Source organism: Myotis lucifugus, unplaced genomic scaffold (genome assembly GCF_000147115.1).
Source record: "Myotis lucifugus unplaced genomic scaffold, Myoluc2.0 scaffold_1, whole genome shotgun sequence".
In the NCBI taxonomy this organism is placed as follows: Eukaryota; Metazoa; Chordata; class Mammalia; order Chiroptera; family Vespertilionidae; genus Myotis; species Myotis lucifugus.
This window is the reverse complement of record NW_005871049.1, coordinates 22,843,428-22,870,777: the sequence shown is the minus strand read 5'-3', so window position 1 is coordinate 22,870,777 and position 27,350 is coordinate 22,843,428. Positions and strand designations below refer to the sequence as shown.

At 41.1% G+C, this 27,350-nt stretch overlaps 1 protein-coding gene across 1 annotated transcript in view; it reads left to right on the top strand.

The window, feature by feature from the left end:
• Positions 1–27,350, top strand: part of CPE (carboxypeptidase E) — an 84,026-nt gene that overhangs the window by 50,872 nt on the left and 5,804 nt on the right. The window contains 5 exon segments of the mRNA XM_006081820.3: positions 6,828–7,024; positions 9,025–9,192; positions 16,959–17,076; positions 18,707–18,889; positions 23,517–23,656. Of these exon segments, the coding sequence (XP_006081882.1) occupies positions 6,828–7,024; positions 9,025–9,192; positions 16,959–17,076; positions 18,707–18,889; positions 23,517–23,656 (806 nt within the window).

Genomic DNA, 27,350 nt, shown 5'->3' with positions numbered 1-27,350 from the left:
TTCTATTTTTTAAATGATAGCACGTAAATCAGCGGCCACCTCTCGGATTGGGTTGTTTAAGACTCGGAAGACCTGTTTGTGACTTTGCCAACAGGTCAGTCCGAGGCTTAACTCTATATCGGCTCTCCACAAACATCCTGAAGATGTTTTGACAAATCAGTTTGACATTTGAGCTATCTTCCTGAGAGAATAAAAAAGACAGTTCCAAGGAGTTTCTGGAAAACGATTGTTTAACTAAGCTTTCACATGGCTGATTTTGTTCTAGGTAGTCAATGTTTCTACCACTTGATAGCAAATTGAAGTTTTTCTTTCTCATTAATTCATGTCTGCTAGAAATGCTTGACATTTTCCATCCATGCAGGTTCTGATGACGTCACTGTTACTCATCCTCTCATCTATTCACCTTTGTAACAGGACGAGATGTTCATTCATGGGCATAAAGAGAGATGACTGCTGGAAATGGACTTGTGGTTTTCCATTACTTTTTGTAATCGTGACTCGGTTCACTATGATGATCTATCATTTTCTCTTTGTTTCAGACAACTATCAGAATTGTCAGCTAACACTTCCTGAGAACTATGGTTTGTTTGGACTCCTTTGCCTTTCTTTTCCTCCCACCCTCCCTCTTTATTTTCCACTCATCTTGTGGGTAGAAGAGGAATCTATTTTTATAACCATACCTACCCCCCTCCCTTGCTTATTTGGCCTCTGGAGATTTGAATTTCTTTTGGAAACATGCTCAGTATTTTAGGCTGCTAAGATGTGCTGAAACATGAGCCAATTAATGATGTTCTTATTGACAAGTTCTCGAAACTTGCAGGGTTCATTCTGCAAGAATGATTTACAGGCTGTATGTTAGAACGTCAAACAAGTGGAAACAATTAGTAGCACTAATGTCTGAACCCCAGGCTTACCACCGAGGGAGGGAGATGATTGATTAAAACACCCATCTGTTCCAAAGATGTTTCCAGCTTGCTTGCCTAGTTGTTTGTGAATCAAATGGGTTCAGTGATTGTGCTGCTTGTCTACTATTTGTCTATTTCTCAAAATCATTGGTTGTGTGCATATTTACCATGATATCTTTGCGAAATGGGGTTTTATTTTTAGATACTATAGATAATTCAGCAATGTGTGTAGTACATTATATGTACTAGGAACATGTATTTTGCAATTGTCACCAGTTCTAAGAATTGTGTAATCAGTGAGTTTAGTACATAATTTTCAAATGAGTGAGTGGACTTCTATTTTGGCAGTAATTTGATGTTAGAGAAAGAATAGGTTTGTCTGAATGTGAATTCATCTCTATTTACATAATGAAAGATGGAAGCATTCTGCTACTATAATCAAGTTCTTTTTCATCCAAATCATGAGGATGTACTAGTACAGCATTGGGAATATAGTTAACAATATCACAACAACTTTGTAAGGTGACTTATCATGCTGATCTCTTTGTAAGGTACGTAAATGTCGAATCACTATGTTGTACATCTGGGACTAATATATAATATTATATGTCAACTGTAATTTTAAAAAATTCTTTCTTAAAATACCCTTAACCTACTTATTTTTTCTAAATAGTGATGCAATACTTACGTAGAATTTTACATTAGATATTTTCTCTTTGCTGCTTTCTTCCCATATGGAGGTTGTTGAATAATTGACTCTAAGATTTTTTTAAAAATATATTTTATTGATTTTATATAGAGAGGAAGGGAGAGGGATAGAGAGTTAGAAACATCGATGAGAGAGAAACATCGATCAGCTGCCTCCTGCACACCTCCTACTGGGGATGTGCCCGCAACCAAGGCACACGCCCTTGACCAGAATCGAACCTGGGACCCTTCAGTCCGCAGGCCGACGCTCTATCCACTGAGCCAAACCGGTTAGGGCGACTCTAAGATTTGAAAGGGAACTTAAACAATAATGCTACCTAATGGTCAGCCAGTCAGCTGCTTCCAAGACAAGAAAATATTTAAGAGACAGACGGGCTGACTATTGGATGAAATAAAGGAGTAAAAGAAAATTTTCCTTTTTATGGGAAAGGCAGACAGTATTACTTTTTACTTTTACTCCTTTACTTGACAGTTTTTTCTAGGCTCAGCCTATTGGGCCTGTGGCTTTCTGCTTTAGGGACTCTGGTCACTTTAAAGCCGTTAATTCATACCATTTGGGGGCTTTACTAAGCTACCAGTCAGCTTCAGACTTCACCTACATGCTAAGCCTAAGAGGTGTGGGTTTCTGGGGGTGTAATTTCCTTAAGGGTTATTTTTTGTTGTTTGTTTGTTTTTACTGATTTAGTTGTACATAGTTGGGACCAATTAAGAGTTACAAGTATAGAAATGAAAATCATTTGCCTGCTCTGGTTTGGAATTTATTGAATTACCTCTGACTTCAGTAAAATTTTGGAGCTTATTTTTAAAAACTTGTAGGTTATTCTTATCTTGTTCTAATGAGAATACAAATCCAGTCAGGTACATTAATTATTCTGTGATACAGATGAAAAAGATAGGCACTCGGCCCACCCAGGCAGGACTCGGGATGTGAGTTATCATTTAGCAATGGTTTGATAGATTGTGTGCCCTGGGAAGTGACTGGAAACTGGGTAGTTACACTAAGTTGTGGAAAAATTGATGCAACAGGAAAACTACTTTCTGAGTCCACACTATGCACCCTTTGCAAATACTATGATTCCTCAGTTGCAGGATCAGGAACTCAGGGTAACTACTGTGTAAAAAGGAAAATGAATTAGTGAGTAAGGAAAGTAAGATGAGTGTAAAAACAACCATCCTTAAACGTACTGACAAATAGTCCTCAATGCCTTTTCTTCCGTTGCTAGGAGAGAGATGAGCCAGTACGTGCGCATTACCCACCGCATCCGCAAGGAATGACCTACCTGCTCACCTGGATTTGCTCTCTGCAGACTTTGTAAACAGGCATGCCTGCTGTCGTCCATTTAACAACCTGTTGTAAACTCTATTTATATAGCCCCAGGAAAGAAAATTAAGTGTTGATGAAAAGCTGTCACTCCTTTGTTAAGTAAATTGAAGTTAAATGGACACAGGGAGGCTTATTTCAAGTTCAAAGCCTTCAATTTTATGTCATTTTCTGAAGGCAGTCTCTGCGGAACCCTTTGTGTAGGCTTCACAACAAAAATAGCCTAGGGAGCTGCTTGCCTAGAGAGGTTTTGTGGTTCTCTCGTGACCATGGAGATTAATCTTGTTCCTGGCGAATCAGCTGTTCACAACACTGCTGCCTTCATTCCCAAAGAAGGATTCCCAGCCCTGCCTGAGAATGTCGGATACATCAACAAGCACCGAGTCCTCTCAATATTCCGCCCGGGTACGGGCTTCCTGACACTAACTCAAGTCCCTTTTAGTTATTCATTTATGCCCTTCCCTGTTCCAGAAAGGTGTTCAGGCACCGGGGCTGCACCTGCATCCCAAGGGCGTGCTGTACTGTCTGTCAGGCTGTTGGGAGGATGGGATTAAAAACAAGACCATACATTTACTCTTTGACTCATGAATTTATTTAATTGCTACTTTTTGCGCTCTTACTATGTTTCCAACTCTACGCTGGGCATGGATGATACACTAGGGACCTAAAATAGATACCATCTCTGTAGACCATACAGTCTTGGGATAGGGAATTAAACAAGCAACCACACTGATTAATGTATATTTTCAAACTGAGATACTGAAAATAACAAAGGAAGTGGGGTTAGACTAAACATACTCTGAGAAAACCATATTTATCCATGATCAGAAGCATGTGAGGTCAAGATGTGTGTGTGAGAAGAGCTCATAGGCAAGAGCGCATCATGTTGTCGAAGGAAGTGTGGCTGACAGATGGAGAGGGGAGGATGGTGCCTGAGGAAGCAGGGAGGTGGATCAGACATGACCACGTGGGACTGAAACATTTTTTTTGGGGGGGGGATATATTTTTTATTGGTTTCAGAGAGGAAGGGAGAGGGAGAGAGAGATAGAAACATCCATGATGAGAGAGAATCATTGATCGGCTGCCTCCTGCACGCCTCTCACTGAGGATCGAGCCCGCAACCCAGGCATGTGCCCTGACCAGGAATTGAACCATGACCTCCTGGTTCATAGGTTGACGCTCAACCACTGAGCCACACTGGCTTGGCAGGAGTTAAAAATCTTGTAGAGAATTTTGGGCTTTATGATAAATGCAAATGAGAAGTTAACTGATGGATTTTTAGGCCTAAAGCATTGTCATTATTATTTCTATCTCCTCACAAATACAATAGACGCATTGGGGAAGATTTGTTCCTGAGGGCAATTTCCTAGAGAGTCACAGAAGCAAAACCATACTGGAAATTTCCTGAACCAGAAAATCAGGAGTTGGCAACGTAATTGAATAAAGTAGGTTAGGGAGTGGTACCGCCTATGGCAGAACTGGGAGAGCAGTAGTTAATCCCACAGCATTCGAATTCAAATGCAGACCACACCGTGACAGCCATACAAAACATTAGGGGGGGCTAAGTGACTATTAAAGATGTTTTTTGTGTGTTTTGTTTTGTTTTTTAATCCAGAGAAGTAATAGAAAGTTGCAGTGTGCCCATCTACTCTTATGGGTTGTGGGCCAAGCTCTTTTGAGTGACCGAAGCTTCAAAGCTGTGTTGGGTGAAGTAAGGGAGCAGGGCCAGGATGCCTCCAACAGTGCAGTTCTCTCAGAGAACTGCCAGGCGGGCTGTAATGTTCCTCAGGCTACCAGGACTCTGTTTCCTTTCACAATGGACTGCTCCAGTTTCTCCTGCCCCAGTCAGATGAATACAACCCACTCAGGGGAAGGTACAAAGCACGGGAGTTTGACAGAAACGAAGAAGGTTCTTAGGACTTTTGAAATCACACATCTCCTGGGCAAGTCTCAGGGAGGTGGTTATATTAGAGTTTCCCTGAAAGTAGAAAACGAGGGCATATAAATAGCACTGACCCTGCTCCCGCCTGATCCTTAGAAGAAGATGAGCTTAAGCTCAGGCTGAGAGGTCACACAGGGCATGGCTTTCTGTGGCGAGCAGTCACTTAAATCACACACTCAGGAATCGGATGCAAAGAACATTTAGTAAAAAGGTGAAAGATTTATACGTTCTGAAGAGAAACACTGGAGTGCAAAGAACATTTAGCTAATGTATTTCCAGGATAAAAATAATTCCAACTTTTTAAAAAAATATATATTTTTTTATTGATTTCAGAGAGGAAGGGAGAGGGGGAGAGAGAGAGAAGAACATCAATGAGAATCATTGATCGGCTGCCTCGGCATGCCCTACACATGCCCTCAACCCAGGCATGTGCCCTGACCAGGAATCTAACTGTGACCTCCTGGTTCATAGGTCGACACTCAACCACTGAGCCATGCCAGCTGAGCATTTCCAACTTTTTTTTTTTAAACCCAGGTGAGCAGTCCTAGTGGCTTTGTAGGTGGGGCCCTCTTTTCCACTGCTGAGAGTGGATGAAGCAGAAAGGAGAGGAGCCACAGGATTCACTGAGGTCGCTCGGCAATTTTATTTCTCCCCCTAAAAGGCAATGGAGAGCAGCAGAAATGGGCCACTGTGACTTAGGTTTGAATTCTGGGTCCTTCAGCAAAACATCCTCTTTGGGCTGCATTTGTACAAAAGGATAATCCGATATCTGTCTTCCACATTTTGGTGGACTGTTGTCAAGAGAAGACTAGATGATGTGTACCAAAGCACCTCACAATGACAAGATAATGTCACACAATAATAATATTAAAATAATTATGGCAAACACGTAGCACTTGTTATTCACCAGGCCTGTTGTAAGCATTTACACTTACTATTTCACTTAGTTTTTATAGTCACCTCATGAGGTAGAATCTGTCATCTGATCTACACGTGGGTAAACAGAGCCACAGAGCCGAAGTAAGTTGTTCAAGGCCAGCCAGTAAGAATTGGTGCTAGGATTTCAATCACACAGAAGTTTAATCACTTTGGTTAAAAAAAAAAAAATAAAGTGTAGACTTCTAACTAAATGAGAAGATACGTACTTGAATCCTAGCTTTAGGACTGTGATCAGGCCTCTTAAGCCATCAGAACTTCAGTGTGCTCATCTTCAAATAGAGATGGATAATAATATCCACTTTTAGATGTTTGGGGAGGACTAAATAAGAAAACATGCAAGTTCAGTGTCTGACCAATAGGAGGCACACAGCGTATTATTGTTATTAGTTATTGGGGAAGCGGTGGTGTATTTGTCTGCTCCATCTGCCATAAAAATATACCACAGACTGGGTGGCTTAAACAACAGAAATTTATTTTCTCTCAGTTCTGGAAGCTAAAAGTCTAAGATCAAGGTGCCAGCAGGGTTGGTTTCTGAGGAGACCTCTCCTCCTGGCTCGCGGGCATCTGCCTTCTCCCTGTGTCCTCACAGGGCCTTTTCTCCGTGCAGCTGGGAGAGATGAGAGGGATTTATGATGTCTCCTCCTCCTCTTATAAGTACACCATTCCTGTTGGATTAGGTTCCCACCCCTATGACCTAATTTAACCTTAATCCTCAAAGGTTTTATGTGCAAATACAGTCACGTTGGAAGTTAGGGTTTCAACACATGAATTTGGAAGATACAATTATGTTCATAAGAAGTGGGTGACTAGGGAGAGAGAAGTAGAAGAACAGAAGGGGAGTTTGGAGTATTTTGATATTTAAGGTCGATTTCTTCGGCATCAGTTCTGGAGGGAAATGAAGTTGTCAGCTTTGTGTAATAACTAGTAGATGTATAATGTTTTTTTGCACTGTATGTCATTTGCCTTCTAATGGGTGCTATAGAAAACATCTCTATACTCTTTTATCTTGTAGGTGAGCCTGAATTTAAATACATTGGGAATATGCATGGTAATGAGGCTGTTGGGCGGGAACTGCTCATTTTCCTGGCCCAGTACCTGTGCAATGAATACCAAAAAGGGAACGAGACCATCGTCAAGCTGATCCATAACACTCGGATTCACATCATGCCTTCGCTGAACCCTGATGGCTTTGAGAAGGCAGCATCTCAGGTGAGTGTGAGCCAGCGCAGAGCAGCACGCTGTCTTCAATTTGTATATTTGCAAACATGGGTTTATCTACATGTAATGCACTCACATAAAGCTTACACACCGTGCAGTAGGAGGGTACAAGTCATATGTTTTACTGGTAAGGAAAAAATTCAGAAGGTAAGAGATGATGGGTAAGAGTTTCTTCAGCAGAGATTGCGAATGAGAAATCAGTATTTAATCATTGTTTTGTTTGTGTTGTTAAAGAAATCATAGCTACTCATCCATGTTTGTGACTAGGTCAGTTTCCTTCTAAACCTCTACAAGTAAAAAAATAAGTAAAAAAAAAAAAACACAACTCTACAAGCATGAAAATACCTACTGCTCTGTATTGGAGAATGATAGCACCGCTGTATCTCAGTGATTTTCAATCTTTTTTATCTCATGGCACACATAAACTAATCACTAAAATTCTGTTGCACACCAGAAAATATATTTTTTGTTGATCTGACAAAAAATAGGTATAATTTTGATTCATTCACACTAGAGGGCAATTGTTATGTTGGCTGTTCTCATTTTTTTAAATTTGGCAATCTAAGCCTTGGAAAAGAGGTTAGTGCACCTGATTAAATAGTCAGGTATTGCATGTTTTAAAAATTCTTACAACACATCAGTTGCTGTGTCTGAATAAATTGATATCATTGCGCCCTCTACTGAAAACAAAGAAGAAATATATTTTTGGCCAGAGAAATGGTTCACTGATGTTTTATCAGTGTCTATCTATAATGAGTAAAGTAAAACAAAACAAAACAAAACAAAACAAACCCCTCCTACCTCTAAAACTCTTCCTACCTTTAAAATTAATTAAATTTTTTTTAACTGTTTGAGAAACTGGAAAGTAATGGTGTATTAAGAGAAGATATATGGTAAGTGTTCTCTTTTTTTTGGAAAGGGACATTATATTTGCTGTTTTCTACACTTTGAGATAATTCTCTTATATATGAGAACATATTAAAATATATATTTGCTATGTTTAGCTAAAGTTAAGAAGTCAATTTGTAGCTTAAAAAGAAATGATCCAGTGACCTGACATAAGAAACCCAGACAGTGAATTTCTGTAAATAAGTATAACAATGATATATAATTTCTAAAGTTATGAGAGAAGAATTCTAGTAACATAGAGAATTAAATCATCTAATATTTTAAGGTGATATTCAGAACTGTGAGACAGAATGGACTAAATATGATCAAGTTATTTTCTATCTTAAATATTTTTATTTCTCATAGTCTAAGGCAGTGTTTGCCGACCACTGGTCTAAGGTATCTGAGCTTACATGACCTCAGGAATATGGAAATTATCTATCGCAGAGATTTGATATAATTTAATAGTGAAAAAAATCTACATTATGGAATAGAACTGAATATCTTAGAAATTCATTAAATTTCCAGGTTATACCATTAGTGAAATGAAGGCCTTAAAGTTGAACAGAAATTTCTCCAACTAATAAGGCTCTAGAACTTTTGTTCTAGAGCTCATGTTCTTTTCATGAAGACTATAAGAGGGAAGCATATTATTAATATATAAATAACTAATGTTAAACTCATTTTAAGTTCTCATCTTATTTAGTAATTTATTCTTTTGAATATTTAAAAATAGGTTGTTCTTATAGAGGCAATAAATATTTTATTTAAACCTTAATATAGAGTGGTATGATTTGAAACACATGTCATCTATTACCAGCTAATATATATTAACTTTTTTGCAATTTGATGATAAATACCTTTTAAATGCTATTATTATTGTTAATGTTTAAAATATTTATTGAAAATATTTTCAAAATAGCCATAACAATTATTTTAAACCTGATTTCTTCATGTTTATATCAGTAAAATAGTGAAAATGCCATTATGGGAGGATATTGTTGAAATAAATAATTAATCTCAATAAATCATTAATGGAGACCTTAAATACATAGCAACAATAATAGTAAATAACTGATGATTTTTCTCTTTGATTTTTTTAGCCTGGTGAACTCAAGGACTGGTTTGTGGGTCGAAGCAATGCCCAGGGAATAGATCTGAACAGGAACTTTCCCGACCTGGATAGGATAGTTTATATTAATGAGAAGGAAGGTGGTCCCAATAATCATCTGTTGAAAAATCTGAAGAAAATTGTGGATCAAAACGCAAAGGTAGAGAACATGTATACTTTTCTTGGGTTCTGTTGTCTGGCCTAATTAAATATGTTCAAATATCCTCATCATAATGAAGGATGTTGGTGTAATGTCAAACCTTCTATGGGATGGTTAACTGTGCTGCCAAAGTCAAGGCTGTGAAGACTGGAGTCTTGGTACCAGTTTTGCCCCTAGAATCTGGCAAGGTAGCTGGGGGGTGGGGAGTGAGGCGTGAGGATAGGAGAGTGGAACCCAGTAGTGAGTGTGTTAGAAAGTCGTCATGGCCCTTTCAGAGGTGCTTATCAGAACATCTGATTGGCTCCTCCTGCAGCTTTTTATTCACACTGTTGACCTTTCTTCTTTTCCAGAATTTTATTCTCTTTTGTTTTGCACAACTCCACTTTCTCCTACCTCTTCTACTGCCTTTCAGTTCACTGTTGGGTTTCTTTCTCTGCTTCTTCTACCTTAGCTTAGATGCTGGCTTTCAGGGTCCCATCTACAACCCATATATCTTTCCCTGGTTTCTGTGCCTTCTGTGTCCCCCAGACCCATATGTGTCACTCCAACTCACATGAGCTCTGTTTCTCAATTGTACTTGCTGTGGAGTGTTTTTGTCTGGTGGCACCCAGAGCCTCCTGCTCAGCCTGACCCAAACCGAATATTTTCCCTAAGAAAACGCTATTCTCTCATTTAACCATCATAATCAAAGACTTCTTTTTTTAAAATGGCCATCAGCACTCACCAGCTATTAGTTACCAAATTTCAGTAAGTTAGCCTCCCTAACACCTGTCCAGTCTTCCTCTCTGCAAATTCTCTCCACTGCCCTGGTCAGACCCCCATCATTTGCTCTGATGATATAGTAGCCACGCATTCTTGCTTTGGGTTCAGCCTCTCCCTACTCCACTCAGTTTTCTTGGAATCTTCCAGAATGATGGTCTTCACACACAGATTGTTGCTCGATGTCTTAAAAAACCTTGCCAGCTCTCCACTGCCCAGAGATAAAGTAAAAGCTCAAAACAGCAGAACTGTGTGATGGTTTAGCATGGAGACTCCGCTGGCAGCCACCTTGGTTCAGTCCTGGCTCCATACTTGCTGTGTGGGTTTGGGACAGTTATTTAAAAACTATGTGCTTCCACTTCTTCATCTGAAATATGGAGATGTTAATAGTATCTACATCATAGGGTGGTTATAAAGATTGAGCGAGTTACTACATATACAACATGTGAGGCTGGGACCTAGACTATTAATACCATTTTGCCATAATTTCTCAGCGCTCCCTGATACATACCTCAGGCTTAGATGGACACATTGACATCCACTAAACATTTGGTGCTTCTACAAACCAAATTGTTTGAACATTGTTTTCAGTTACTTGGGGGAGAGGGAGAGCATCTTGCAGGAAAGGCGAGAAGTGCTATTGGCAGCTCTCAGTTCCCCTCCCATTATTCCAGGCAGTTCGACGCTGGCTTAGCAACTGCTCCAGTACCTTTCCTAAGTGAGAACTGGGGATTACAGTTTCCCCATTTTCTCATCGTTCCAGGGCCGTTGGGGTTTCCTCGGCCTCTGACAGCTGCCGGCAGATGCACTCGTTAATCTGGCTCTGATATACCATGTACTTCAGTCCACCAACTCCTTTTTGCTCCCTAAGCATATGCTTTTCTAATACTTTTATGTCTTTGTACTAGAGGCCCAGTGCACGAATTCGTGCACTGGTGGGGTCCCTCAGCCTGGCCTGTGCCCTCACAATCTAGGACCCCTCGGGAGATGTCGGAGGCTGAGGGACCCCATGCACTGGGCCTCTAGTATGCATATAAGATCTTTAGTTAATCTCTTCCTGGCCTCCCCCTCCCCCCTTCCTCTGAGATTCATCAGTCTGTTCCATGTTTCCATGCCTGTGCGTTGAGCATCTGCCCTCTGGTGGTCAGTGTGCATCATAGATACCAGTCAAATGGTTGCTTAGGTTTTTATATATATAGATGTGTTCCGGTGGTCTAGAATGCTCCTCTTTTGCTCCCATGTCACTTTCTCTGGGAAGCCTGCCTCTGCTATTCCTGACAGATCCTGTTAAGCCTCCCTTTACGTTCTTTGTGTACACATGCTTCTGGTATGGTGCTAATGTTACAGACAGCTTTATTATGTATGTTATGTTATAAATTTTTGTTTATATAGTTGTTTTTCCTTTTGATTCTAGATTTCGATCCTTGGATTGCAGGAATTAGGATTCATTTTTGAGTCTGACACAGAGTAGGCTGAGGGCCTGTTAGGAACGAATGCAATCCAACCTGGCAAGCAAATCACAGTATCTGTAAAGTGTGGCTGCTGAAAACCCACAGCTGGAGTTCCAGACAAGCCTTCATGTGTGGGTGGGACACTGGGTGGAGGACCCAGAGAGAGGCAGTTCCAGATTGTTGGTCTGAAATTCCTGAAACTCCTGCCGTGTTTAGGATTTATTCCAGAAACCTGGGCTGAGCTTACAGGTCAGGAGACTGGCCTGGGAATCGGACTGCTTTCGGCTGAGGATTCTGGCAGCACCTGCTACATTCTGAGCGACTGAAACATTCCTGCTTCTGAGTCACAGATACAGTTGCAGTTTCTCAGCCCCTGAACCATGTTGGGGGGAGAAGGAGGAGCTGGAAAGGCAGAGGGCTGGGTGCAGCTGAGGTAACCAGAGGTGAAAAGAGGGCATGCCTGTGCGATGAGCTATGAGGCTTAGACAGAAATGAAACACTTCGTGGAAGCCCAGTGCTGGTATCTGCCCACAGACTCTCCGCATGGCTTGCATTAACCTGCTGACACTGTCGTTGTTAAATCTGAGAAATGAGAAGAATAATTCCTGTCACTTACCATAGAAGAATCATGACATAAACTCATGTTGACAGGACATTTGTGTAAGTGCTGTTATTATTCAGCCAGCACTGCCTCCCTCTTCTCCATCCAAATCTATGTCAGACTTACACAGTCTCTACATTAGGTGTTCTTTTTTCTTTTCATATTTCTAGCTGAAGCAATACTTATTTAAAAGATGCATGTTCATGGTGCTTTTAAAATATTAAAGGTTTTATATTGAAAATCTCAATGCCAGTACTTGGTAAGGGTAAATTAAAGAGAAATATAAAAATTAAGTTTAGCCTCTTGTCTAGAACAGAAACATGATTTATTTACATTACATGGACTCTTCAGACCATATTGGTTCATCTTCTTTTTCCATCTTTGTTACTAAGACTGAGATAGCGGTTAGACCAGGGGTGGGCAAACTTTTTGACTCGAGGGCCACAATGGGTTCTTAAACTGGACCGGAGGGCCAGAACAAAAGCATGGATGGAGTGTTTGTGTGACCTAATATAAATTCAAAGTAAACATCATTACATAAAAGGGTACGGTCTTTTTTTTTTAGTTTTATTCATTTCAAACGGGCCGGATCCGGCCCGCGGGCCGTAGTTTGCCCACGGCTGGGTTAGACCCAGCCTGGTACTAGGCATGGTAAACAGCTCATTAATGTTATCATACATCCTCCCTTCCCGCTTCCCTCATTAGGGGAAGTGATTACTGTGGTTTTTAAATCTCAAGGTTTATTTACGTTTGGGGTGCTAGGAATCAGGGGTCAAAAATGCAGGTTCCTGTGGAGTCCCACTGAGGAGGACTCAGGTGTGGATGCTGCAGGGGTGGGTGATGGAAAGGAACCTATGTTTCCCCCAGGTGGTTCAGATGCTCTCCTGGCCCTCCTGGACCTCTGAATAAAGGCTCTCTCTTGTTCTCCTGGAGTTCTTCCCACTAAGTCATTTCTCATCTGCTCTCGGGCCCTTCAGCCAGGTCACCTCCACTGCCATCTGGGCTCCCTCAGCACATGAGCTGGGCCTGAATTACTTAAAACAAAGTGGCTTAAAGTAAATAAAATAGTTTTATTCAATTTATACTTGTCTTTAATGGCTAACGTTGTGGAGGAAACAGAATAAATATAGCTTTAATATTTTTTAAGAGCCAACGCCGTCTAATTGTAGAGCATAACATTTGAGCTATATTTACAGTCTTTAAATGGAAGCGTTAAAAATAGGTCCCAATTGGTCCTAGGTTGTATTAAGGGCTCGATCATGGGAAGCACCAGAAGCTTCTTTATGGATCACTTAAATGCATAATTACAGCACCTGGGGGGGTCTCAGCACTCAGTCCGCCTGAAAGACTCTATTAATATTCAAAGAGAAAAGTAGTTTAATTTGTCAAATCGTGGAATTCACTTGCTAGTTTTGAGCATACCGATAATGTGTGTATTAGCAGCAATCTATAATAATAAAAGCGTAATATGCTAATTAGACCAGATGTCCTTCCAGATGACCTTCAGGACGAACCCGCTGCAGAGGGAGGGGGGCTGTGGGGGGCGAGGCAGAGGCGGCAGAGGCCCTGGCAGCCACAGCGGGCAGCGGCAGAGGCAGAGGAGGGCCGAGCCCCTTGCACGAATTTTGTGCATTGAGCCTCTAGTGTATATATAAGAACTAACAATAGGCCAAACCTAATAGCCACACATGACTTTATGTATTCAGGATTTGTCTCAAAACACAGTTTCTTTAAAGTGATTTTTATATAAAATTAATATTTTATTACAAACAAAAAGCTAAAGCAAATATAAACAAGGAGAAAATAACCTCTTAGTCTTAAATGATCACCATTTACCTTTGGGTATGTATCCTTTAAGATTATTTTTAATGCATCTATCATCCTAAAAATATATATAGAAATATGCCAGTAAAGCTTTGATTTTATTATTTTTTAAATCAAAGAAGTACTTTGGAATTTGAGAGTCTTCCTAGGTGCTGTTAAAAACGCATCACATAAAAATATCAAGTTTTTGGCTCCAGATTAATTCTTTGATAAAAATTTCTTTCCCCCTTTGTCTTGTTTTCAAGATATGAAAGATTGTGCATCCTTGAAAAGACAACATGAAGTCCTAAAACGTTTGCCTTTGTTTTAAAATTTAAGAGGGTCATTTCAAAGTAAATTGATATTTTACAGTGAGCTCTGAAAGAGACCCAGCCTAATATTTTTTATATGTTTAAAGTAATTGGAAGAGGATTAGAACAATAGTAAGCAAAACTAGGAAATAAAATCTACCACTTTCAGGAGTTGAACCACCATAGAGAAAGAACTCTGTTCTGTGGTATTAAAACACAAAATTCAACCGAGTAAATTTGAAGATCTAATCGGCGTTATTATTAAGCAGGACATGAATCAGGCAGCATCCCATGTAGCCAGTGGAAGGGTGCTCCAGGGGTTGTACAAAATGGAAAGTTTTTAATGGGAAGAAGAGTGGGGCAAGGGAGCTGTTAACAAAAGAAAAAAAAAAAGGTCTAGATTACTTTTGGGGCAAAGGGAACAGCAAGGGTTTTTATCATGCAAATTGCTGCTGCTTCTTTCTTTGCATACTGGAGAGGGCCCCTGTGCAAATAACCTTTCCGGTGCTTGGCCAGAAAATTCCAGACTGGTTGGTTGATTAAGACTATATTTCTGGGAGAGGCTGAAATAGCAATAGGTGAGGTATTAAGTCTAGGTTTGGTATCATAGGCTTTAAATGATGCCTCATTGGGCCTGTGGTTTTCTCTTTAACAGGGTTCAACTATTTTCTCTTTGTCTTTCCTTAGCTATTATTAACACTGAAACATCAAATGGACAGATTCCAAAATTTATAAGTGACCTGCATGCTTGTTTTCAAAGAGAAAAAAGCTGGCAGCCCAGAAAAGTAGAACTTGTGAGGAAATTGAAACACTACTAAAATATTTTTTGTTGTAAAAAAAGTCCGAGAAAAATAGAGATGGGGATGCTGTTCATACAAGAACTTTTTTTCTTTTCTATGAAAACAACCCCAAAGTGGTTGACCAGCTTTTGGGCGTTTCTTAAAACCTTTCCTATATCTTTTTTTTTTTTTTTTTTTAAATCTTTATTGTTCAGATTATTACATTTGTTCCTCTTTTTTCCCCCCATAACTCCCCTCCTTCCAGCTCCCACCCCACCCTCCACCCTCACTCCCCACCCACTGTGTTCATCCATAGGTGCATGATTTTTGTCCAGTCACTTCCCGCATCTCCCACACCCCTTTTCCCCCCAAGAATAGTCAGTCTATTCCCTTTCTATGTCCCTGATTCTATTATAATCACCAGTTCATTCTGTACATCAGGTTATTTATTCACTTGATTCTTAGATTCATTTGTTGATAGATGCATATTTGTTGTTCATTATTTGTATCTTTACCTTTTTCTTCTTCTTCCTCTTCTTAAAGGATACCTTTCAGCATTTCATATAATACTGGTTTGGCGGTGATGAACTCCTTTAGCTTTTCCTTATCTGTGAAGCTCTTTATCTGACCTTCAATTCTGAATGATAGCTTTGCTGGATAAAGTAATCTTGGTTGTAGGTTCTTGGTATTCAGCACTTGGAATATTTCTTGCCATTCCCTTCTGGCCTGCAAAGTTTCTGTTGAGAAATCAGCTGACAGTCGTATGGGTATTCCCTTGTAGGTAATTGAGCCTCTTTCTCTTGCTGCTTTTAAGATTTTCTCTTTGTCTTTTGCTCTTGGCATTTTAATGATGATGTGTCTTGGTGTGGTCCTCTTTGGATTCCTTTTGTTTGGGGTTCTCTGTGCTTCTTGGACCTGTAAGTCCATTTCTTTCTCCAGATGGGGGAAGTTTTCTGCCATTATTTCTTGAAATAGGTTTTCAATATCTTGCTGTCTCTCATCTTCTGGAACTCCAATAATTCTGATATTAGGCCGCTTAAAGCTGTCCCAGAGCTCCTTATACTATCTTCACACTTTCGGATTCTTTTTTCATTTTGGTTTTCCAATTGGGTGTTTTTTGTCGAATCTTTGGTTTGATTCTTTTGCTCGTCTGGTCTGCTATTGGGTATAATATTCTTTATTTCAGTCCGTGTATGCTTACTTTCTAATTTCTTTATCGTAGCATCGAGGGTCTCATTAGTTTTCGTGAGGCTCTGCACAAATTTATGGCAAGCCCTCAAAATTGCGATTCTTAGCTCCATATCCTCCATTTCTGTCATGCTTTTTTGTCTCCGCATCTTTTATGCTTTCTTGGTGCACCCCCTTGTGGTCTCTGTGCGCAGTCTTGTTCTAGCCAAGCCTTAATTGTTGTAGTTAACACTAGAGGGATTTGACCAGCAGACCTACTGGCTGTAGGATTCTGGGGAGGCGCTAGTCCTGCCCTTGCCTGAGGCGATCGGCAAATGTCTGTGCGCAGTGCCTGGGCGGGGCGGGCTCAACAGGGCGGGGGGAGGGAGCAGCTATGGGCGCTCTCAGTCCGTCCCCAAGGGCTCTGCCTCTCTGTCCCAGCAATCGCTGCAAACCTCGGAGGGGCCGTAGCCAGACAGTCCCGCTTCTCCCGTTTGAGTCAGGGTCCCTAGAGACTCGCCCGGAACTGTAGCCCAGAGTCTGAGACTCACTCCTGAGTGAAAACGACAACCGCGCCCTCAGCCCCCAGCCCGCTTTGCGCGCGCACCACCTCACCACCGTACCTTTAAATTTTCCACACTGCGCCTCCTCTGTGCGTCGGACTGCTGTTGTTTTTGCTTCTAGCTGAAGAGTCCCTCCTCAGCCAGCCTTCCTGTGGTTCTGGTTGATGTCCGTTCCGACCTTTAGCTGTATTTTTGAAGTGGTTGTTTACGGCGGCGGTCTCCGGTGTTTACCTACGCCGCCATCTTCGATTCTCTCCTATATCTTTTCTGTCAAGCGATCTCACCAGTGATTACCAATTTATAACCCTTTTAATCTCTGACGTTTAATACAGCTTGCTCCCGAGACCAAGGCTGTCATCCACTGGATTATGGATATTCCTTTTGTGCTCTCTGCCAATCTCCACGGAGGAGACCTTGTGGCCAATTACCCCTATGATGAGACTCGGAGTGGTAGGTGTTCTTTCCGCTTCTCTACTTGGTTCAAGGTTTACAATTACTTTGCAAGGCTTTGGAAGATGACTTTTATAATATTCTTGTAAGGAACTGGTCATTAAGTGATTTTGCCTGTAGAAATACATATGTTTATCAGGAACACCCCCTAACTATTTCACATGGCATTGACCGTATACACTGAGTGGCTAAATTATTATGACCGGCCAGATTATTATGACCACCCCAATCAGTACTTCATTGACACTTCCAAAAATACTGAATATTGAAAACTTCCGAAGCAAATACTCTCAAGGTTTTATTATTATTAATTATTATTTGCATAACTAATTCACTTCATTGTACTGATGGGGTGGTCATAATAATCTGGCCACTCAGTATATATTTGACAGAAAAGGATGCAACTTTAAAAAGAAGTGTAGGTGAAGAGAAATGTAATCTTGACAGAACACTCAGATGAGAGAAAGGAGGAAAACAGGAGCCATGAACTTGGGTCACTCTGGGACACTGGTACCCTGGAGAAGTTATGGGTGTTACATAGCTCTGTGGACACGATGGCTCACCAGTGGAGGCAGGGTTTTGGTGCTTGACCATGTGGAACTCCACGTGTCTCATCGACCTCTCACGCTTTTGCATTTGGAACTGTTTGTGGTTTTGTCAGGGAGGGAAAGTGGTGCTTTCATTTCTCTCTGACATGTTTTCGTTAAGTTTCAGGCACAGCAAGCTTTAGCCAGATAGATATTTTCACCTTAATTTTTGTTGCTCCAGGAAATTTCCTGCTTTGGGTCGATTCTTAGGGCCCTTTGAAGAGTTAGCTCTTTGTGAACACAGGATGATCATTTTAGAGATTGGAAACTGAGTTTTGAAGAAAGTCTTTGGTACAACATCGTTAAAATTTAGAGATTTTTGTATTATGTCATTAGCTAGGAAATGTCAAAGCCTGACATATTTTATGATACATGGATCACAATACAGTGTGTTAAAAATACGATTTTTATAATACACATGGGAGATTTTTTTTTAAACTCTAAACTCAGATACTGAAAAGTATGAGGGTGGTTTATAGTGGCTATGAGGTTAGTACAAGTGCATTAAAAAAATAAAAAACATTTTCCATTACAGTTGATATATAATATTATATTAGTTTCCATTGATTAGACATTATGTAACTTACAAAGTCATCACCCCGATAAGTCTAGTACCCACCTGACACCATGCATAGTTATTACAATACTGTTCCCTATGCTGTACTTCACATGCCGGTGACTGTTTTATAACTGCCAACTTAACAAGTACATTTTTTAAATTAAAAATTTTAACAATAGAAATCTCCTTGAGTGTTCGGCCAGGTCCAGTTTACTGTAAGCTGACCACCTTTTCTTGTGAAGCTTTGAATTCATACGCAGAAGGGACATTCCATCAGATTTTTTACTGTGGGGTATTAGCAGTGGAAGTTATATAACCTAAAAGCTAGGTGTCATTGCTGACACTTAAGCCTTCATTTCTTTCCCATAGTGCTGTGGCTAAAAAAATACATCGGGCAAGAGGTCAATACTGACTCACACTTTGGAAAACATGCAGTGCTCTTGGTCTGTGTCCATTTCTTTAATCTTGTGCATTTATTTTCTAGGGAGCGCTCATGAATATAGTTCTTGCCCAGATGATGCCATTTTCCAAAGCTTGGCGAGGGCATACTCCTCTTTTAACCCGTCCATGTCGGACCCCAATCGGCCACCATGTCGCAAGAACGATGATGACAGCAGCTTTGTAGATGGAACGACCAATGGTGCGGCTTGGTACAGCGTACCCGGTGGTGAGTGTCCATTTCCCTCTTTGATTATGTGCTAGTGGCTTATGCATAATTCCCGTTTGGATTTAGAGAATCTCCAATCCTTCTCAGTCACTAAGAAGTAGATTGAATCTATAATTCACGCATTAAAATTAGTTTTCTTCATCAATAATTGCTATGTATAGTTTTGTTTTTAAAATCGATATGCTAATTGAAGAGATATGGGGAATGAACTGAAACTGTCCATTGGGAAAATATAAATTGAATATTATTAATTACCCTACTTCTGAAATTCTGAGCTTAAGGAATAAGACAGCATCCTGATTATGTGGTAGTCATGCTTTGACTATAGGCAAATGTATATTTTAGAGGGCAGGCTTTGACCTTTGGTATATGTTGGTCCACACACTTTCTTTAAATTTTATTTTAGTGATGGGATAATGGAGACTACTTGATGTGGGATATTCATTGTATAATCACTACTGTTATAACCACTATTGGATCAGGAAGCTCTTCACCTTTTATGTGGTCTGAAAAGGGGAAAAGCCCACATACTGGAGGGCCCATCTTCTAGAAAACCAATGAGCTCTCGTGGCTCCCTTTGCCCTAACATGGACTTTGCAGAGATCTCATTTTTCTGGCTCCTCAGCCCAATCACAGTTGTGTAATACTTGCCTCTACCAAGGATGAGTGAAATGTGAAGACACTGATATGTTTTGTTTTTCTCTTTGCCTAAGAACAATATTCTATAGCCCACCTGGAAATGAGTAAGATAATTAATTAGCATAGTAGCAGCGCTACCTAATTAAAGGATTTTGTTTTGCTTCTTTTATTGAATTGTGCCCTGAGAAAAATATCCTTCCTGATTTTTTTCTCTCTGATATATGTTTACCCTGTTGTAATTAATATTTTGCACCAGGTCAGATCACATTTAGCACATTTCCCCCATATGGCTTGGGAAATAAGGTCTCTGTCAGATTTTAGGATTTAGACTATGTCAAATACATCCAATGGGAAGTAATTTTATATTTTGGTTTTTATAAAAACTTTAGTAATTCCTTTGGAATGACCTTTTTAGACAAATAGTGCATTGTCTACAAAATGCCAAGTAATCTAGATCAGTAAAGTAACAATCCAATATAATAAAAGCCCAATGACCGAATGGTGGAATGACCAGAACAACTGGTCGACCAGTCACTATGACGCACGCGCACTGACCACCAGGGGGCAGATGCTCAACGCAGGAGCTGCCCCCTGGTGGTCAGTGCGCTACCACAGTAGGAGCGCCGCTTGGCTGACCGGGATGAGTGGCCACTCCTGCTGTGAACCCCGAGCCAATGGGCAGGAACCCCGGGCTGTGATTGTTGCCTCCTTGCCCCAGGCTCCTCCTCCTCGCTCCCTACTGCCTTCTCTGGATGCCTACAGGCCATGCAGCACTGCCCCAGGCTCGCAGAGCTGACCTCGGAGGCTGGCAGGTGTGCGGGACTGAGGTCTACTCCGCCACCTCTCAGTGCTGTTGTCCCTGGGTCTGGCCCCTACTGGGTCCCCTGGAGAGGCGAGTGCTCCGGCTACATGGAAGATGCTGGACCAGGGAGCAGCCACTCAGAGGGCGGGTCCACAGCCACCTGGCTGACCAGGATGAGCAGCACTCCTATAGCGGGCCGATCCCCGCAGGCCACGCCCCCCACCAGTGCACAAATCCCATGCACTGTGCCTCTAGAAATAGTAATAATAAGAATTGTAATAATAGTCGATTATGTCCCACAATAATCAAAGAGTCAAAGAAAGATGTGACTTTCTTTAGCAATCTATGAAGTGAATAAAATCAGTGTCTCAGATCAGGTTTTCTAGAAGCAAAACCTGAGACAGGGATTTGGATACTCATAATTTGTTGAGGGGCTGCTTTTTAGGAAAAACCCTGTTGGAAATGAGGGAAGCAGGGTAGGGAAGGAGACAGAGCTGAACAAGGATGTGGTCTCAGGTACAGTGTCACCTTGGCCTGAGCCATTGGGAGGAAGGCCTCAAGCATAGGTCACAGGCAGGTATCCTGCCTCGAAGCCAGGGGACCTGCATTTGGTGGCTCCGTATCTGTGAGTCATTGATTATGTGATTTTTTTCTTAATGTAGATACTTATCAAAATAAACTTCTCTCTTAGGACTGACTGTTTTGCTTCATCCCATAACTTTTGGTATGTTGTGTTTCTATTTTCATTTTGAAACGCGGATCTTAAACTGGAACGCGTGGTTTTTCCTCTGGGCAGGATGCAAAGGTGATTTCCCGGGTCCTTGTCCAGGTGGATTCTAAGAATGAAGCCACGGCCAAAGGTGGTATAGGAAAAGGTGGAAATTGATTGAGAAACAAGCACAGTCTCCCACATGGGGAGGGGGAGTCTGTGTTTGTGTTTGGTATCCCCTCTGATTGATCATTATAGCAGCTTCAGAGCTCAAACCCCATGCGGGGTTCACCTCTTTTCCTTCCTTTTATTTTTTCTACTCCCTGTGGCCTTCTTCTTTATTCTGTGAATTGGTGGCTTCCTCTCCTTTATTCTGTGAATGTCTACCTTTTGGAAGTTCCCTTATTCTGTGAATGTATACCATTCAGCAGCTCCCAGCTTTGCAGCCCTGTGGTTCTTCCCCATGGACCCTCTAATTCCTAAAAATCCCTAAACCTGCCTTTTTTACCCCAAAAAACTCCTTTCAATTTGTTCAAGATATTTGGTTTTTCTTTTGATTTCCTCTTTGACCCATTGGTGGTTTAGGAGTATGTTTACTTTTCTACGTATTTGTTAATTTTCCAGTTTTCCTCCTGTCATGATTTCTAATTTCATACCATTGTGTTCATAAAAGATATTTGCTATGATTTCAGTCTCCTTAGTTTGCTAAGACTTGTTTTGTGACTCATCATATGATCTGTTCTGGAGACTGTTCCATGTGTGTTTGAGAAGAATGTGTATTCTGCCACCTGCTGTTGGATGGTATGTTCTGTATGTATCTGTTAGGTTTATGTGATCTCAAGTATAGTTGGAAGCCAGTGTTTTCTTATTGATTTTCCGTCTGGGTGATCTATCTATCTATCTATCTATCTATCTATCATCTTTCCATTGTTGAAAGTGGAGTATTACTAGTTAACAAAAAAAGAGAGAGGCATCAAAATTACACCTAAACTACTGAACACCATCATTCAGAACAACTTGAAATCTAGTTGAATGGAAAACCTACAACTAAGGATTTAAAGAAGCCACAGGCCCTGGCGCATTAGCTCATTTGATTAGGGAGTCGATCCTATACCTCAAGGTTCTAGGTTTTGTCCCTGGTCAGGGCACATACAAGAATTAATCAGTGCGTGCATAAATAAGTGGAACAACAAATCGATGTCTCTCTCTTAAATCAGTAAAGAAAAGAAAAAAGCCACATTGAGACTGGCAGGAGGGACAGAGACATAGAATGGGGCTGATCCTTCACCCATGTGCGGCGGGTAAAAATTGGGAGGGATATCTCAGCTGCGGAGGTCTCCCCTGAGGAGCGAGGGGTCCCAGCGCCACACCAGGCCTCCTGGCCCAGAGTTCCAGAGCCAGGAGGAGAAGTCCTTATAACTTCTGGCTGTGAAAACCGGTGGGGATTGTGGCTGAGTAGGAAGAAGTCTGCTGGAGTCCCAGGCATTCCTCTTAAAGGGCCTGCACATGGACTTAGTGGGACTCCCTCCCTCTGAGCTCTAGCGCTGGTGCCGCAGTCTGAAAGGAACCAGGGACGTACGGGAGGAACTTCATTGTCTGGCATCAGGGCAAGAGCTGGGGTGGAGGCAGCTTTCTGCCAGATGGAAGTGCTGGCCCAGGCCGTTCTTCCTTTTCTGAGGCCCCTGCTCCCATTTGGCCACTCTATGCCTTTGACTGGAGAATTCAATCTATTTGCCTTTAAGGGAAGTATTTACAGGTAAGGACTTACCTATGCCACCTTATTGCAGCTATAGGTATTTTTAATATTTTTATCCTTTAACCTTTAAACTAGAGTGAAGTGATTAACACACTGCCATGTTACAGTATTAGCGTATTCTGAATACTCACCTCTACCAGTGTGTTGTGTAGTGTTGAATGTTTTTATGTTACTCTGGCACTGAGCTGTGCCACCTTGGAGAAGGGGTGATGCAGGGAAGGTGACACTGTTCCTTTGACCTTCTTCAGTGCGTCCACTCTTGGATTTTATGTTTGCTCCAGTGGCATGCCGGAACCTTTTCAGTGACTCTTGGACTTCCACAAGGGCACTCTATTCATGGGTGATGGTCAAAATTGGTGTTCTTGGGGGAGGGAAGGCCGCAGAAAACTCCTATTTTGCCATTTTGACGATGTCACTCCCCTGTGGTCTTCTTTGACGCCCACTCCAGCAAGATGGAACGTGGCTGCTGCTTGAGCACCTCACAGCAGCAAGGCGTTAAGCTAAACGATTCCTTAAGAAGCTGAGAGAGTGTGTGCTTCCAAGGTGGTCACAATTTCCCAAGTATGTTGTTCTGGCCTTTATGGTCGGTGATTTTCCTTGTAGTTCCCCAAAAGGCGCTGCTTGGTGTAGCTTTTACTTGGCTCTCAATTCAACAGAACAGCCTGTGTAGAGTTTCAGCCACCACCTGCGTATTGAGACTTTCCATTTGGTGTTTTGGCAGGAATGCAAGACTTCAATTACCTGAGCAGCAACTGCTTCGAGATCACCATGGAGCTTAGCTGTGAAAAGTTTCCACCTGAGGAGACTTTGAAGACCTACTGGGAGGACAACAAAAACTCCCTTATTAGCTACCTTGAGCAGGTAAACACAGTCTCCAGTGTAAAATGGAAAATGTAGGAGCCTTTAAACCTGGTGTACAATTGTCTCCTAAGAGGAGCCTAGTCTAGGGGAATCCTTCCAACCAGAATGACATTTGGAAAACATCTCAGTAGCGGTTCAAATAGGCTTTCATTTGTTATGGGGTTTGTGGTTCATGAATGTTCACTGAGAATTGATTAAACTAGAGGGTTGTGGAGAAGTGAGGTAAAGCCCTGTTTTCATTGATACTGCTCTAAGCAAGGGCAATCCTAGGCCCACACTCCACCCTGATCACCTTTGGCCTGTCAGGCAGGACCAAGACGGGAATGAGGTAAGTGAGGCATCTAGGATTTAAGGAGGCATTCACTCTCAAGTTCATGCAGGCATGGGATCAGCATGTAGGAGTGAGTGCGTCCTTAAATTTTGTGCCCCACATACCTCACTTGTCTCGCACTAAACTCAGCTAAAGGTAGGTAATAATAGTAATGATACCTTACACTAATTGGGGATTTATTATTTCCCAGGCATTCTTCTAAATGCTTTATGTGTAGCAGTTTATTTAATTCTCACAACAACTCTATGAGGGAACGTATATCATCATCATCTTCTTCTTTTTCATCACCATCATCCCTGAATTAAAGATGAGGAATCAGGGCACAGAGAGATTACACAGCTTGCCTGAATGCACTCAGCCAGAAGCTAGGCTCTCTAGTTCCAGAATCTCTGTGCCATATTGCCTCTCATGACAGGATCTTCGCCAGAGAGTCACTTATGTCGCCATTCCAATGGGATCTGTACAGAATTTTGGGGCATCTCACCATCTGTCAGAATAAAATCCAGTACCTACCTAGGCCAGTTCCCTGCTATGTAGACATTGGCACCAGGAGCAGTGATGGTGAAAAAGACCTAAAGAGTCTTCCTTGCCTGCAGTGCTTAACAGTTTTAAAATTCCATTCTGTGTGTGGCCATTTATACCCAAAGTCAAGTGGAGTGACATTAGTTTCAGGTGCCCGCAGATAGTCCAGACTAATTTTAAAGTAATTTGACATAAATAAATGCTATTTAAATAAACATGTAGCTATTTGCATATATATATATATATGTATATATATATATATATATACACACACACACATAAGACAAGTACATGTAAACCCAATGTATTTAAGAAATGTAAAGTCAGCTTAAAATTTTTTTTTACATACATCAAATATCTGTACATGAGGCCTTACCAAGAGGGACTACCATGAAATAGATCCACTGCTGCCAGACAGTGATGTTCAAAAACACCCTGAACAAGTGTTTTTTCAGTCAATGGAATCCTGCTGCATGCTAACATAAAAAGGTATTTTCAACAGCAAAACTGAGGATAATTAGCCACGTGGACCCCAGAACAACCTTGGTGGGGACCCTTGTAGAACGTCTCCTTTGCAGAGAGTTGTATTTGAATAGATGTGAGAGTAAATACATTTTAACTGAAAAATGTATTTTGGGGTTAGAGGAAATAAGATGAGGCTATTTGCTGTGCTTTCCACTTAGGTATCAAAGAATGCCTCCTTAATACAATGCTTTTCATTTCATGTACATATTTTTTTTAAGAAAACTTTATTGAGCTATTTCTTTATCCTTGGCTTCCTGTGAGGCACTGGGGCTAGTGACTACCCTGAAGAAGGCTTCTATTAATGAGGTTCAGAAACATGATTACCCAATTACAAACGAGGGTGATAAACGCAAAAATAAAGGTGAGATGCAAAGAACAATGGCAGTATAGAGAAAGGTCCCTAACTCAGTCCTGGGGCACAGAAAAGGTTTCTCAGAGTGAGACTGTAAGATTTATTATAGTTGATGCCAATATGATTATTATTCTGATCAATAATTAAAGAATGGATTCAACTGCTGCTTAAGTCCTTTCTTAGTTCTTGAGAAAAATGCAGTATAACACAAAATAAAACACAAATATGTGCCATTAGGAAAGAAGAAATTTTTTTTTATTTTATTGATTTCTTACAGAGAGGAAGGGAGAGGGATAGAGAGTTAGAAACATCAATGAGAGAGAAACATCGATCAGCTGCCTCCTGCACACTCCCTATTGGGTATGTGCCTGCAACCAAGGTACATGCCCTTGACCAGAATCGAACCTGGGACCCTTGAGTCCCCAGGCCAATGCTCTATCCACTGAGCCAAACCAGTTAGAGCTGAAAGAAGAAAAATTTTGTCATATTTATTGTTGCAGGTGGGCATGCATCAATTCATCTAAAAGCTCCATCAATTTATATAGTAACAATCTGGAAAGAAGAGGGACCAGGAATGCAGTCCTGTTGTATGCCACTTGGAATGAGAATTTGACCGGTCCACAGATTCACGTGACCAGTGGCATCAGTGTTAGGGTGCGAGCTGTGTGGAAGCAGTAGGAGTGGCATTTACAATGAGCTCATAGAACACTCCAGTTAGAACACTCCAGTTAGGGACTCCGAGTCTGGTGAACGATTAGTGAAGACTGACAGAAATTTTGTATTGATATAGTTTTCTTGACAATGAAACAACATGGTGGTGATTAATAATTTGAACACCTGGGCCTAAAATCTAAGTGTGAACTAGTTTACAGCTCCTGGAAAATAGGTGATTAGGAGATCTAATTCCATAATTGGTTGAGAGGAAATTTCTTGCGGAGTTTTAAAGGGATGTTTGCAGGAACTGGACTTGTACAGTTAATTAGGGTAGATCAAGCATGTCAAATTCGCGTTTAATTCATGCGGCCTGCCGGCCGTGAGTTTGACATGCTTGTGGTAGATAGTTTGCTAACTGAACTCACTAGCTTTGGAACAGTCTAGTTCTCAAAATTCCCAAAGAATTTCTAATGGGCAGGTGCTTCAGAAGCATCTAGGTCAGTGATGGCGAACCTTTTGAGCCCGGTGTATCAGCATTTTGAAAAACCCTAACTTAACTCTGGTGCTGTGTCACATAGAGAAATTTTTTGATATTTGCAACCATAGTAAAACAAAGACTTATATTTTTGATATTTATTTTATATATTTAAATGCCATTTAACAAAGAAAAATCAACCAAAAAAATGAGTTCGTGTGACACCTCTGACACGCGTGTCATAGGTTCGCCATCACTGATCTAGGTTCTTGTTAAAAATGAATTTCCTGTCCCACCACCAAACCATACTCCCTGCAGGGCAGGACCCCTCCCTCCCCCCCAAAATTTCCATTTCAACAAGCTCTATTGCATTTAAGTACACAAGGGTTAATGACTACTGATGCCAACAGACCCAGCAACTATGGGGAATGTTGTTGTTTTTTTAGTTTTGTTTTCTTGATTGACTGAAATGTCCTGGTATCTGAGGAGAGTGTATTATAGAAGGAACAAGTGTACTAAATAGCTTCTGCAGTCATGAGGACAGTGTTCCCGTCTGTGACTTCTTATGCAGAAGCCATGAAGTGACAGGGTTTTCCCGTTGGCATTCACGTGGGGTTGTGACAGTCCCTAGCACTGTCATTGAGATTTAATTACTACAGTGAATTTTTTAAAATTTATTTTTATTGATTTCAGAGAGGAAGGGAGAGGGAGAGATAGAAACATCAATGATGAGGGAGACCTACAGTGAATTTTTTTTAAACAGCAAAGTTATGCCTCACAATTGGCATATAGAGACATTTGCTTATTTATTTGTTAAACTGCATACTGTAATATG